Source organism: Neomonachus schauinslandi, chromosome 6, assembly GCF_002201575.2.
Source record: "Neomonachus schauinslandi chromosome 6, ASM220157v2, whole genome shotgun sequence".
Classification (NCBI taxonomy): Eukaryota; Metazoa; Chordata; class Mammalia; order Carnivora; family Phocidae; genus Neomonachus; species Neomonachus schauinslandi.
In genome coordinates, this window is record NC_058408.1 from 56,037,853 (window position 1) to 56,053,496 (window position 15,644).

At 34.1% G+C, this 15,644-nt stretch overlaps 1 protein-coding gene across 1 annotated transcript in view; it reads left to right on the forward strand.

Annotated features, from left to right (window-relative positions):
- KIFAP3 (kinesin associated protein 3) overlaps nt 1-15,644 on the forward strand; it is a 185,583-nt gene that overhangs the window by 32,972 nt on the left and 136,967 nt on the right. The window contains exons 3-6 of the mRNA XM_021682645.2: nt 3,991-4,145; nt 6,390-6,445; nt 6,986-7,127; nt 14,856-14,955. Of these exons, the coding sequence (XP_021538320.1) occupies nt 3,991-4,145; nt 6,390-6,445; nt 6,986-7,127; nt 14,856-14,955 (453 nt within the window). The remainder of the gene's footprint in view (nt 1-3,990; nt 4,146-6,389; nt 6,446-6,985; nt 7,128-14,855; nt 14,956-15,644) is intronic.

Genomic DNA, 15,644 nt, shown 5'->3' on the forward strand with positions numbered 1-15,644 from the left:
TCCTTGATGAACATGGATGCAAAAATTCTCACCAAAATACTAGCCAACAGGATCCAACAGCACATTAAGAGGATTATTGACCACGACCAAGTGGGATTCATCCCTGGGCTTCAAGGTTGGTTCCACATCTGCAAATCAATCAATGTGATACAATACATTAACAAAAGAAAGACCAAGAACCATATGATCCTCTCAATAGATGCAGAAAAAGCATTTGACAAAGTACAGCATCCTTTCCTGATCAAAACTCTTCAGAGTATAGGGTTAGAGGGTACATACCTCAAGATCATAAAAGCCATCTATGAAAAACCCACAGCGAATATCATTCTCAATGGGGAAAAACTGAGAGCTTTCCCCCTAAGGTCAGGACCATGGCAGGAATGTCCACTATCACCACTGCTATTCAACATAGTATTAGAAGTCCTAGCCACAGCAGTCAGACAACATAAAGAAATAAAAGGCATCTGAATCGGCAAAGAAGAAGTCAAACTCTCACTCTTTGCAGATGATATGATACTTTATGTGGAAAACCCAAAAGACTCCACCCCGAAACTGCTGGAACTCATACAGGAATTCAGTGAAGTGGCAGGATAGAAAATCAATGCACAGAAATCAGTGGCATTCCTATACCAACAACAAGACAGAAGACAGAGAAATTAAGGAGTCGATCCTATTTACAATTGCACCCAAAACCATAAGATACCTAGGAATAAATCTAACCAAAAAGGCAAAGAATCTACTCAGAAAACTATAAACTACTCATGAAAGAAATTGAGGAAGACACAAAGAAATGGAAAAACGTTCCATGCTCATGGATTGGAAGAACAGATATTGTGAAGATGTCAATGCTACCCAGAGCAACTACACATTCAATGCAATCCCTATCAAAATGCTATCAACTTTTTTTAAAGCAATGGAGCAAATAATCCTAAAATTTGTATGGAACCAGAAAAGACCTCGCATAGCCAGAGGAATGTTGAAAAAGAAAAGCAAAGCTGGTGGCATCACAATTCCGGACTTCAAGCTCTATTACAAAGCTGTAATCGTCAAGACAGTATGGTCCTGGCACAAAAACTGACACATAGATCAATGGAACAGAATAGAGAGCCCAGAAGTGGACCCTCAACTCTATGGTCAACTAATCTTTGACAAAGCTGGAAAGAATGTCCAGTGGAAGAAAGACAGTCTCTTCAACAAATGGTGTTGGGAAATTGGACAGCCACATGCAGAAGAATGAAACTGACCACTTCCTTACACCACACACAAAAATAGACTCAAAATGGTTGAAAGACCTAAACGTGAGACAGGAGTCCATCAAAATCCTAAAGGAGAACACAGGCAGCAACCTCTTCGACCTCAGCCTCAGCAACTTCTTCCTAGAAACATCGCCAAAGGCAAGGGAAGCAAGGGGCAAAATGAACTATTGGGACTTCATCAGGATAAAAAGCTTTTGCACAGCAAAAGAAACAGTCAACAAAACTAAAAGACAACCGACAGAATGGGAGAAGATATTTGCAAATGACATATCAGATAAAGGTCTAGCATCCAAAATCTATAAACTTAGAAACTCAACACCCAAAGAACAAATGATCCAATCAAGAAGTGGGCAGAAGGCATGAACAGACATTTTTCCAAAGAAGACATCCAAACGGCCAACAGACACATGAAAAAGTGCTCAACATCGCTCGGCATCAGGGAAATCCAAATCGAAACCTCAATGAGATACCACCTTACACCAGTCAGAATGGCTAAAATTAACAAGCCAGGAAATGACAGATGTTGGCGGGGATGTGGAGAAAGGGGAACCCTCCTACACTGTTGGTGGGAATGCAAGCTGGTGCAGCCACTCTGGAAAACTGTACGGAGGTTCCTCAAAAAGTTGAAAATAGAGCTACCATACGGCCCAGCAATTGCACTACTGGGTATTTACCCCAAAGATACAAATGTAGGGATCCGAAGGGGTACATGCACCCCAATGTTTATAGTAGCAATGTTCACAATAGCCAAATTATGGAAAGAGCCAAGATGTCCATCGACAGATGAATGGATAAAGAAGATGTGGTATATATGTACAATGGAATATTATGCAGTCATCAAAAGGAATGAAATCTTGGCATTTGCAACGACATGGATGGAACTGGAAGGTATTATGCTGGGTGAAATAAGTCAATCAGAGAAAGACATGTATTACATGACCTTACATTCCTCACTGATATGAGGAATTCTTAATCTCAGGAAACAAACTGAGGGTTGCTGCAGTGGTGAGGGGTGGGAGCGATGGTGTGGCTGGGTGATAGACATTGGGGAGGGTATGTGCTATGGTGAGCGCTGTGAATTGTGTAAGACTATTGAATCACAGACCTCTAGCTCTGAAACAAATAATACATTATATGTTAAAAAAAAAAGAAAAAGATAGTAGTAAGGGAGAAATGAAGGTGGGGGAAGTCAGTGGGCGAGACGAACCGTGAGAGACTCTGTACTCTGAGAAACAAACTGAGGGTTCTAGAGTGGAGGGGGGTGGGGGGATGGTTTAGCCTGGTGATGGGTATTAAAGAGGGCACGTACTGAATGGAGCTCTGGGTGTTATACGCAAACAATGAATCATGGAACACTACCTCAAAAACTAATGATGTAATGTATGGTTTTTAACATAACATAATTTTTTTAAAAAATAGAAAAATTATTATATTAAGATACCACTGCACATCTATTAGAATAGATAAAATCCAAAATATTGACAGCAAATGCTGGTGAGGATATAGAGCAGTAGGAACTCATTCATTGCTAGTGGGAATATAAAATGATACTGCCACTTTGGAAGACAGTTTGGCAATTTCTTACAAAGCTAGTCATAGGCTTACCATATAATCTATAAGTTGTCCCTAGATATGAACTCAAATGAATTGAAAATAATGTCCACACGAAAACTGGTACGTGAATATTTATAGAAAATTTATGATTGTCAGAAGCAGGAAGCACCCCAGATATCCTTCAACAAATTTTGGTGCATTCATATAACCAAGTATGATTCAGCACTAAAAAGAAATGAACTATCAAGCTATGAAAACACATTTGAGGTACCTTACTGTATTAATGCATGTAAGTGAAAGAAGCCAGAATGGAAAAAACTACATACTATATGATTCCAACTATGTGACATTCTAGAAAAGGCAAAACTAAAGTAGAAAGATGAGAGCCTGTCAGGAGTCCAAGGGGTGTGGGAGGGCAGAATAGGTGAAGCACAGGGCATTTATGCATAAATTTATCCCTATCCGAATAATGATTTCACAGATGTTCAGTGTAAGACATTTTTTTGAGATCTCTGTCCCTACTGCCTCTAATCTAATACCTTGATATCTCTTCAAAAATTGTCCATCTTCACCAAAAAAGAATTCCACACAGTGGCTACTTTCTTATGTTTCTCTTTTTGAATATAAGCCTTGCATTGGTGCATCTGCTTGTAAGAGTCTTTTGCCTCCAGTTGAGTTTCACCCTGAACCTAATTTTATGTCTTCATGGCTCTCCCTGGTACCACGAATTCATGTACATTGGTAATTGTTTCCATCAGAACAACTGAATCTGAATATACTGATATTATGTGTTGACCCTATTTAAAAAAAAAATGATTGTGAGTATGGTCAAGAAAGTTACTCATTTTTGGCAGTATGGATTCTCACATCCAACAGTGACTAAAGACTTTATATATATTGTCAGAAAGACTGTTTTAAAACAAGATCCCTGAATATGCTGTCCTGCCTAGAAGAGTCAGATGTAGATTTTAATATTCTTTTGTTATCTCATTTGTCCAGTTCAAAGAAATCATTTCTTTACATATTTTAAGCCTAATTATATCTAATACTATATTATATTTTACTGAAAGAGTCTGTGTCAGGTACATTTAACTGCATTATAAACTATTTATTTAAAAGAAGTATTGTGTAAGTTATCACTTTAATATAACTGAGTTGGAAAATTCTGATATGCTTACAGCATTCGTCTTAAGAGTCTCAATGCCAACACAGATATAACTTCCCTGGCACGGAAGGTGGTTGAAGAATGTAAACTTATTCATCCCTCAAAATTAAATGAGGTAGAACAGCTATTGTACTATCTACAGAACCGCCGTGATTCATTGTCAGGAAAAGGTAAGTAGAATTCCTCACTTTTTAATGCATAACCAGAGTTGTTTGACTATAGTTTGTGCTTTTGATTTTTGAATGGTGGGGTTTTTTTTTTTGTTATTGTTTTATTTTGTTTTGCCTGTATTATAAATAAGTAAATGAAAAAAACCTATTAGTTTCCTGTGTACAAGGCTCTTTATTAGATGCTTCCACACAAAATGATCTGTTTCTATTTCATACTGTGGTATGTGTGTATGTTTGTGTATGTGTACACATGTGCTGAAATCAGGAATGAAAAACAAATGTCTGTCATACTGACTCTAGAATAATAAAAGAAGAGAATTTGGGGCAGAAAAATCCATTTTCTGTACCCCAACTAGATTTATATTTTCTAAATTTCTTCTTGACACTTAATTTATAATGTGAATTGATTACTCAGGTATTTAAATGTTAAAATATGTGTTATATATTTTAGACTATCCTTTAGGATAGTTTTATGACTCTTTCTTAGGAAAATATTGCTTTTTCATTCTTAATGTCTTCCTTGTTGCCATTCTCCTAGCTTCAATTTCCTCATAAAGAACCAAGCCATTAAAATTTAGAGCTAAGCAGTTGATTATTTTTCGAAGGCATCATCAAATCTAAACCAAAAATGAAACAAAATAAAAATACAGACATTTCAATGGAAAGTCATCTAAGATTATTGAATGCTGTATTCTACTTCCTAGTACTGATTTAGTTTACATGTCTTTCACCATTGTGAGTTCTAAAATATGGTGCCTTTGGGGCACCTGGGTGGCTCAGTTGGTTAAGCGACTGCCTTCGGCTCAGGTCATGATCCTGGAGTCCCAGGATCGAGTCCCACATTGGGCTCCCTGCTCAGCAGGGAGTCTGCTTCTCCCTCTGACCCTCCTCCCTCTCATGCTCTCTGTCTCTCATTCTCTCTCTCGCAAATAAATAAAATCTTAAAAAATAAAAAAATAAAATAAAATAAAATATGGTGCCTTTGAAATAATTTATAAGTGCTTAGGATTATTCTAAGTAGAAAAAAGTAAGAGAAAATTTGGACATTTTTCAAATTATTTCAGTCTTTTCTCTCTATCCACAGCAAATAAAATGCCTTGTGTCTAATACATATTTTTATTAGTTAACCCTGAATATAATATCTAATGTGATCAATATGTATTTTTGAATGAATTAAGTGATTATAAATTTATTTAAAAGCAAAAATAAACAGTTTGAACTTGATTGCATCCAACTACATCACTGGCATTCAATGTGTAATTGTTCATTATTCATAATAAGTGCTATAAGGAAAAATTATTAAATGTTTCATGATAGAATATTCTGGTTAAGATCTTTGTAAATGAGGGAGATAACTTCTTCAATAAGTTAAATAAGTTCAAAGTGAGCAAAGTAAATCCTGTACTCTAATAAGATGTATGTATACTTATTTTGAGTTGTATAGTGTAGTTAAAATTGATCTTTCCTAATGCCTAATTAATACAATCATGAATGCATTTATAGTAAAATAACTTTACTAATAAAACCCTTTAACTGAGTTTTCAAGGTAAATTAGTCTTCTCACTTTCTTTCCCCCAAATTAAAGGAATATGAGGAAATTTTCATGTCAAAATATATGGATAAATCCATTAAAATCAATCTGTTTATATAGATATTAATGTTTGAAGACATATATGAAATACTGTTACTATGTTAAATACACACTTATTTTAAAAAAACTATTCTATTTTTCTTTTTTAACTTTTTTATGTGGTATTCACTATTTCAAAGCCAAAAACCTTGCCCCTTAAAGTGATTGAAACAAAACAGTAATACTTATTTATGTGATTTGTTACCTTAAGTGATTTTTTTTTATTTCAGTTTTTATATTATTCAACCCATTAATGTATCTTTGCCTTATTGATTTTCCTCCTCCAACCTTAAGTGTGAGTTACAAAGGGACTATTTTGCTGCCTGTTGGCAAGTCTGGCTATTTACATACCCAAGAAGTTAATGTAGGAGGAAATGAAGTTATGACTTTGGGATCATTTATAGATTTTATTCATTTATATCCTTGATATCCTCAACAGATGGATTATAGATGAACATTTTTTATTTTTTTATTTCTTGGAAAAAAGATGATTTCATAAACTATTCAGTTTTAAGATCCCCAGCTCAGCCATAATAAAACTCAGCTGCTGAAAATAAAAATTACCCAGAAACTCTAAAAACCTAGTTCTCATTAAAAACAAAATCTTTTTACAGAAAAAAAAGAAAAATCAAGCAAGCCTAAAGATCCACCTCCTTTTGAAGGAATGGAGGTAAGACTATATTCTGATCTACTAGAGAACTGATTGATTGTAAGGTTGTTGCCTTTTCCCATCAATAATTCATACAATAACATTAAATAGATAGGGATATTTTAAAGATTATTCAACTTAGAAGTACCTGGAAAAGGTAGATATTCAATATTTCATACAGGCAAAAGTTAGTGGTATTTTTTTAGATATAATTTATTTTGATAAGTAGGTTTTGAAATGTTTTAAATATTCTTATTGCCTTATGTTTTGAAATATTGTTTAACCTATTGAAGTAGATATAAATTATTTGCATTAAATTTAAGATATTTTATATTAATAGGCCAATTTTAGAGTTTATGTACTTCCTATTTTCATATGGTTTATAGCTACTTTGTATTAGAGTCCTAGCACCCAAAGGTCTAATTTTCCCCTCTACAAAAGGATGGCAACTATGAGTCCTTGGAAAATTTGTCTGTTATTAAAAGGGCAAAATGTCATTCTTTTAACAGTGGCTTTGTTAAATATTGTTCTTTTGGAGTACTTCCTCTTCCTTTCTTTCAGATTGATGAAGTTGCTAACATTAATGATATGGATGAATACATTGAGTTACTATATGAAGATATTCCTGACAAAGTTCGGGGTTCTGCTTTGATCCTGCAGCTTGCCCGAAATCCTGATAACTTGGAAGAACTACTATTGAATGGTGATTTATATCTATAAATATTAAAAATAGAAAAATTGTATAATGTGGTTTTTAAGGAGAAAGCTAAAATTATACCAAAGTTAGGAATGCATTTGTTTCCCAGAACTTTGTTACCTTCTTAGGAAAAATTTTTAACTTAAGAGGATAACATTTAAATATTCTCTGAAGAATTTAGAAATCATTTAAACAACAAAAATAAAGCATTAATGATACTGTATCTTTTCATTCTTCTGCTCTGGAAGACTTTTATCCTTTCAGTTAGGATACAGTATCAAACTTCTGACATTTGCACACATATGTATATGCTTTTATTAAATTGGTTAAAGTTCCAAAATTAGTTTTTTTTCAGTAGTGCAGCAAAAATATGTATTAATCTTTATAAGTTTATTTTGATTGAATTTGATGCTCTCCTTTCATTAGATGTGCTAGGTAATAAAGAAAAAGGAGATACAATGCTCTTAAAATCTTTTTTCTCAGTAATACCACTATAGAATTACTTTAAGTGCACAGTTTTCTGACTATACTTCTGCCAAAAATAAAATATGGAAGATGTCATTATTACCTGATTTTCCATCACATGATAAAGAATACCTTTTTGTCTATTTTCATAATTCTTTGATAAAGAATACCTTTTTGTCTATTTTCATAATTCTTTTATGGAGGCTGCACAGTACACACCTATACTTTGTAGCTTGGAAAATACATACAAAGAATTGTCCAGGAAGTCCTAGGATGTTACCAGTGTTCTCAGTAGGAAATTTGTGCATTTTAAGTATTTTTAAAATTACACAACTCATATATTTTTTAAAAAGACTTAGAATATTATAGATGAAACCCCCTTTGACCATTACTCTATAATCTGAGTTTGGAGTGCATTCATTCTTCTAGATCCTTTTCATATATACTTTTGTATATATAAAGTATATATATATGAATTTTTTATAGAGTATTACTTTGTAAGAATTTTTATATTAATAATATCGTACTACTTTTTTGTTAATTTTTTCCATATAGTAATGTTTTGAGATTACATGCAGATAGATAACATATAATGTAAAGATTGTATTTATTTATTTGAGAGAGAGAGATAGCAAGAGAGCACAAGTGGGGGGGAGAGGGAGAAGCAGACTCCCCGCTGAGCAGGGAGCCTGACACGGGCTCTATCCCAGGACTCTCGGATCATGACCTAAGCCAAAAGCAGACCCTTAACCAACTGAGCCACCCAGGTGCCCCATAATGTAATTAATTTTTAAACAATTTTGGTTATTGCTTTTTATGAAGCTTTATATAGCTTTAGCCATTCCTCTATTGATCGGTCGTTAGATTGTTTACAAATTTTTCGGTAGGGAATATTGCTTCAGTGAACATCTTTGTACATATCTTCTTCCTTTTTTTTTTTTTTTTTTTTTTTTTACAGACATAAAGCCATTTATTTAAAGCATGGATCCAGGATACTTACTGACACTTGTGTTCCCACAGCAGGGACCAGAATCCTATTGCATTTAAACTGAACAGACGTGATTTTGTGTTTATTTTTCTTATGACTAAATTCCATGAATCCCTTAGCCTATTTAATTTATTGAGTTCACTTTTTTTTCAATTAATTAACATATATTATTTGTTTCAGGGGTACAGGTCTGTGATTCATCAGTCTTATATAATACCCAGTGCTCATTACAACACATACCCTTCCCAGTGTCCATCACCCAGTTATCCCATCCTCCCACTCCCCTCCCCTGCAGCAACCCTCAGTTTGTTTCCTAAGATTAAGAGTCTCTTACAGTTTGTCTCCCTCTCTGGTTTCGTCACAAGCAAGGAATTCTTTACAGTGTGTACACAGAAACAGAGGTCATACAGAAATACAGGTCATAATGTTTTAAGGGATTTTGCCAAACTGCCTTCCTAAATGGTTGTACTGCTCTGTCCCCAGACCAGTGGAATATGAAAGCCATTAAACTTTTAAATTTTTTGACATTGTCTTATGGTAATGAACAAGTTCTCTTGTTTTAAGTTGCATTTGCCTGATTTCTAATGAATTTACTTTTTTCCTCATGTCACTAGACTTTTGGAATTTCTACCCTGTTTTGAAGTTTGTATTCCTGTGTATTTGTGTGTGTGTGTGTGTGTGTGTGTGAGACTATACGTATATTTACATAAATATATGTACAGTCTTTATATCCTTTTTTACATATATAATTTAGCATATAAATTTATATCATTTATATCCTTTTTCTTTTATGTGCTTAGAATAGTTTCTCTCAATCTATTGTCTCTTTTTTGTATATCTTTTTCCATCTGTTTGCTTTCACCGTATTTGTGCCTTTGAATCTAAAATGTTTGTATTGAAAAAAATAAATAAAAATAAAAAATAAAAATAAAAAATAAAAATAAATAAATAAAAAAAATAAAATGTTTGTATTGTAGAAAGCATATAGTTGGATTGTGCTTTTTTTTTAATCCATTCTGCCAGTCTCTCCCTTTTGATTGGAGTGTTTAGTCTATTTACCATTAACGTAATTACTCATTAAGTGGGATTGTTATTTAACACTTTGTATTTGTTTTCTATATCTTTTATCATTTTTGTTCCTTTAGCCCCTTATTACTGCCTTCTTTTATGTAAAATGGATATTTTTTAGTATACCATTTTAATCCTTTTGATTTCTTTTATTATGTTTTCCTGAATTATTTTCTGAGTGTTTGCCCTAGAATTACAGTTACCATCTTAAATTAAAATAATCTAGTTCAAATTAATAGTAACTTAATTTGAATAGTATGTAAAAACTTTGCTCCAATATACCTTTATTCCCTCTCCACTCCTTTGTACTATTTTGGTAATACAAAGTACATCATTATACATTATTTGCCTATCAGCACAGTAATATAATTATTGATGTATGAGTTTTTTTAATCAGATAGAAGAGTATAGTCAGAAATATGTTTATACTGTCTTTTTATTTATATAGTTATCTTTACCTTTGCTCTTTATTTCTTTGTGTGGATTTAAGTTCTTCTGTGGTATTTTTTCATTTAAGCCTGAAGGATTCCCTTTAGTATTCTCATAGGGAAGATTTAATATCAACAAATTCTTTAAATTTTTGTTTACCTAGGAATAGGCATGACTTAATTTTTCTTTGGTGTTTGAATGGGTAGTTTTGCTGGATGTAGAATTCTTGTTTGACAGTCTTTTTCTTTTAGTACTTTGACTATACCATCCCATTGTCTTCATGTCTTCATGGTTTCTGATATGAAATTGGCTGTTAATCTTATAAAGAATCCTGTATAACTATTGAGCTGCTTTCTTCTTACTGCTTTCAACATTTTCTTTGCCTTTGGCTTTTGCCAGTGAGTGTGACTATGATGTGTTTAGGTGTTGATGTTTTTTAGTTTGTCTTGCTTGGAGTTCATGGAATTCCTTGGATCTGCAGATTAATGTTTTTCATCAAACTTGGAAGTTTTGGGCATTATTTTGTTAAATATTCATTTAGCTCCTTTCTCTCCTTTCCTCTTGGGACTCCCATGTTAATGTGCTTGTTTGGTGCCCCATTGGTCTTTGAGGCTCTTTATTTTTCATTCTTTTTTCTTTCAGTTCTTTAGACTGGATAATCTTAATTGACCTACCTTTAATTTGCCAGTTCTTTCTTTTTCTAGTTCACATCTGCTGTTAAGGCCCTTTAATGAATTTTTCATTTCAGATGTACTTTGTAACTCCAGAATTTATATTTGGTTCATATTTTTTGATTTGTATCTCCTTATTGATATTATTTGTTTGATGAGACATCATTTGCCTACCTTCCCATACTTTTCTTTAAACCTTTAGATATGGTTTCCTTTAGTTCATTGAATGTATTTACAATAGCTAGTTTAAAGTCTTTGTTTCATAAGTTCAACATCTGAGCTTCCTCATGGACAATTCCTATTGACTCCTGTGTTTACTGAGTACAGGACATAGCATCCTGTTTTCTCTCATGTCTTTTAGTTTTTATTGTTGTTGAAATAATATTGGGACACTCCCTCCAGGGCTTATTTTTACTGTTGGTTTAATGAGTTTCTTGGATTAATTCTGAAAAATCTGTATTCTTTGTGCTGCCACTGAAGCTTTCTAGTTCAGTTAGTTTAGTGTTTAATGATTGGATAGAGGTTTTTAAATGCCTGGCCCTAAGTGTCCCAGCCTTTGCTGAGGGGCTGTGTTTGTGTGTCTGTTGGAGCATGTCTTCAGTATTTAAGCAGGTAGTTTACAAGATCTTAGCCTTTTTTTTTTTTAACTTTTTTTTACTTATTTAATTAATCTCTACACCCAACATGGGGCTCAAACTCATGACCAAGAGTCTCATGCTTTACTGACTGAGCCTGCCAGAAACTCCCAAGGCCTTAGCCTTTAATTCCTGCCTGTACATTGCCTCAGGATTGGCCAGAGATGAGAGAGTAGGTCTTTCTTAGGTCTTTCCTGGGCATCAGCACATTCCTGCACTTGTACATGGCCTTCTGGTTTCCCAGGAATATATTGGAGCTTTTCAAAGACCTTGTAAATATCTCACTCCCGGTTTTTCCTTTTAAGGTTGTTTGGTTAGACTCTTGTTAATCCCAACTGGCAAGGCTACCACCTGCAGTTGCAATGTTGCCACCAGTGGTTTTCAACAAATGCCCTGGGTATAAACCTGTACAAAGCAATTTCTGAGTCAGGTCAAATAAATGCAAACCCTGGGAATGGAGCTTTGCAGCAAATATCCAGATGGGTCACATAGTGAGTGGAGTGGAGTGGGGGTTTTCAGGAGTGCCAAATTGTTCTGCTTCCTCCAGTTGGCTGCTATGCTGCTGTTTTTCACAGATACTAAAATTGTGATGCTGTTGGTTTTCAAGGCTTCCACAAAGTTACACAGAGGGGATAGAATTAGGGCAAGTTGAAACATTTTCTCTTACTAAGATTCAGCCATATTTCTTATTGTTGCAAAATGTAGTTAATTTCCAGGTTTCTAAAAAAGTTGGTGACAGTTTTTTCCAGTGTTTTAATTCACTTGTGGAGGAATGGATTTTTGGAGGTCCGTACTTTGGTTGTTTCAGAAATGCTTAGCTCTGGAATTCATTTTTGTTGAAAGTAGGAGGTAGAGATGTAAATTTGTTGCATATTCATAGCCAGTTATTCCAACCTAGTTAGTGAATACTCCTTCTTCCCCCAAAGATTTCAAATGCCTTTTCTGTTAAATGCCTGGCATTCTATTATTCAATAAATACTTCTTGAAAGATTATTCTGTGCCAGGTACTGTTCTGGTATATTCATAGGTATGTTTTAATGCTTTATTTTCTTTTCTGTTGATCTATTTGATAATTTCCATGCTATGTTTTGTTTTGTATTTTGACTAGAGTTTTAGAATAGGTAGGAGAAGTGTTCCAACTTGTTGATTTTTTTTTTTAAATAGGTGTTGCTGGTCTTTACATTTTTTGAATGTATTATTTTGACATCACTTTATCATATAAATTATATCATAAAAATTATAATGGAATTTTAATTATGATTGCATTTAACTTATAAATTCATTTGGGGGTTATATTTTGACCTTGAGTAAACTTCATAATTTTCTTTCGGCTATTTCTTGATAACCTATGTACAAATCCTACAGCTGTGTTTCTATTGAGACACTTTTCTATTTTATACTAGAGGAGAAAAATGAAATAAAATTTGGAAAATAGGTCACTAGCCATCTACCTAAATTCATGACATTATAGTACATCATTTTCCAAAGCACAGTTGACTCTTGAACAATGGAGAGGGTGGTTTAGAGGTGCACCCCCACAGTCAAAAATACATATGTAATTTTTGACTCTCCAGAAACTTAACTATGAATAGTACAGTAATAGGACAAGGCACCACATCTCTCCTTGTCCCTACCCAAAGTTAACAAAGCTGGATCCTAGAGTGGTACCTGTTCCTTGCTTCCATACCCAAGAATGTGGGAAATCTTTTTATACATGGAATCTGAGGGAAAGCAGAACACCTTTACCTGTCTCTCTAGATTGCTTGTTCCATCAGACCCCCTTTATGAAGTTCTAATGCAGTTTCTGCTTATAGGAGATGCTATCAAGTGGTGAACTGCCAGTTAGTTCCCTGGAGTTAATAGCTCCCCACTTTGGAGAGCTCTCAGCACCATGGACAGCGCCCTCTTTGCTGTCCACTCTACATCCCAGGTTCCTGCTTGGTGCTCTTGGCTCCAGTTTTCTGGACCTGTTACCCTGGGAGTGGGGGTGTGGGAGGAGTGGGAGAGGTGAAGGGTGAAGGCAGATTATTCTGTGGTCCTTGGCCAATTTTAGCCCATGACTGGCCCTGCCCCACCACCTCACTGAGAATCTCTCCCCAGAGCTGGTTCCTTTGCACCTCTCAGTTCAAGACCTCAATGGTATTGAGTAGGGTGAGGAGTGCCAGGAGCAGGCAAGAGCCCTACTGTTCCAGGCTTCACTGCATCTTTCCTTTGCCTTCCCTTCTAGTCATTTTGGCAACTTCTACCTTACTTTTCAATCATAATATAAAATATTGAAAAAATCCCCATTATAAATGGACCCACACAGTTCAAGCCAGTGTGTTCAAGGGTCAGCTGTATATTCTAAGAAATAATGTTTCCCCTGGATTATAGTGGTGAAATGCCTTTAGTAATACTGGATAAACAAAGTTAGCCAGATTCTTTATTAAGTAGAACTTTGTGGCACCTTTACATATTAATGTATATTGCCTACCTATTTACTTCACTCCAGAATAGTTTTGTTCAAAGCATATGTGAGTATAAATAACATTATGAAATGATACTATAGGATGTTTTTTAGTTTGAAAAATTCCTCACTAAGATTAATAATACTTGTTTTATAATCTGAATGGCCACAGAGCACAAATAAATTGAATACTTTCATTACCATAACAATTACCAATAATGCAGTCCATGAAGTAAAGTAGATTCTGAGTGCCTATTATAGAAAGTTGAATTATGATCTCTGTGTAACACACAGATATTTTCTTTAATGCTTTAATATTTTAAGAATCAGTAAGCCATGTAACAATTCTAATTTGAAACCGGTCTCATTACTTTATGTTTACTTAGCATATGGTAATTCTCATTAATCAGTTCATTAAGTTTTTCCCTTTCTCAAGATAAAAATCTAGCAGAGATGTTTATTCTACCCTGAAGCTAGTTTTGTGAAGGATTTTTTGTTTTATTTATGTCTGTTGGCATTAATTTAACATAATATTAAAATAGATTTATTTTTGTGTGTATAAGCTTTATTTGGTTATTAATTTGCTTCAGTGGAGCTAGCGTTAGCCTGCTAAACTGCTCATTACTTTTTTAGACTTATTCTAGTTTTTTCCTTCTTCACAAACATATTAAATCAGATGTTAAAAAACAAAAAATGGCACTGCAGTAGCAAGATTACAAGTGGAAATACCCATCAAGAAAGAAATGGTCTTTTTATTTTGTCACCCATTATATACTTATGTTACTTTATCTAAATCATATTTTACTTTCTGTTTATAATTAGAGACTTAAAGTTACATGTTATGGGTTTTTAAGTAAAAGTTGTATTTCAGTTTTAAATATAGCTTTCTGTGTTGGAAAGAAGCACCCTCCTTTTTTGTCCCAGTTCTATCTTAGCTTTGTTATTTATCAATAAGTAGGCATTTAAAACCAATCACCCTTTATACCACAGGCAAGGCGAATGATCATTTTTACATGTTCCTTTTTTCTTTAGAAACTGCCCTTGGTGCATTAGCAAGAGTCCTAAGAGAAGACTGGAAGCAAAGTGTTGAGTTAGCTACAAATATAATTTACATCTTTTTTTGCTTTTCCAGGTAAGTATAAAAATAAGGAAATAAAAGTAAAAGTCTATCTCTGTTTCAGTCTGTCAATAGTTTGGATTGTGGATTACTGGTTTGCTCTCTTCCTGTGTGTCTGCTGAAGCTCTGCCTCTGAACTCTTACTCTCTTTCCCATTCTCTATCCTCTCTATTGTTCTGTCCTTCATTCAGTCTGTATTGACCCATGCATGTACATGGATACACACAGAGTAGGATAGTAAATTGGTTTAGAATTTAAGAGTATGGACTCTGGAAATAGACTGGATTTGAATCCAAGTACTGCTATTTACTACTTGTGTGTTCTTGATTACATTAATTCTGTTCCTCAGTTTCCTCATCTGTAAACTGGATAGTAACACTGTTTTTGAATAATTTTTAGAATAAAGCATGACCCAGAGTAAGTGCCAGTATATATGTATATATACATATATATGTACATGTATATATTTATAGCTGTTATGTATCCATATATGCTATTTATATACATATATTCTTTAGAAAGATATTTATTGAGACATTTTGAAAAGTCTAGCCAATTCCCAGAGAATTGCCTCTGTTCTAAAAATGTGCCAGCATTAGCGAGTAGGTATTTATTGAATAAATACTCGGATGAATGAACTGAGTAGGAAACATATGCAAAAACCTGATTACTAATATTTTACTGGCTTATTCTCTGATAATCCA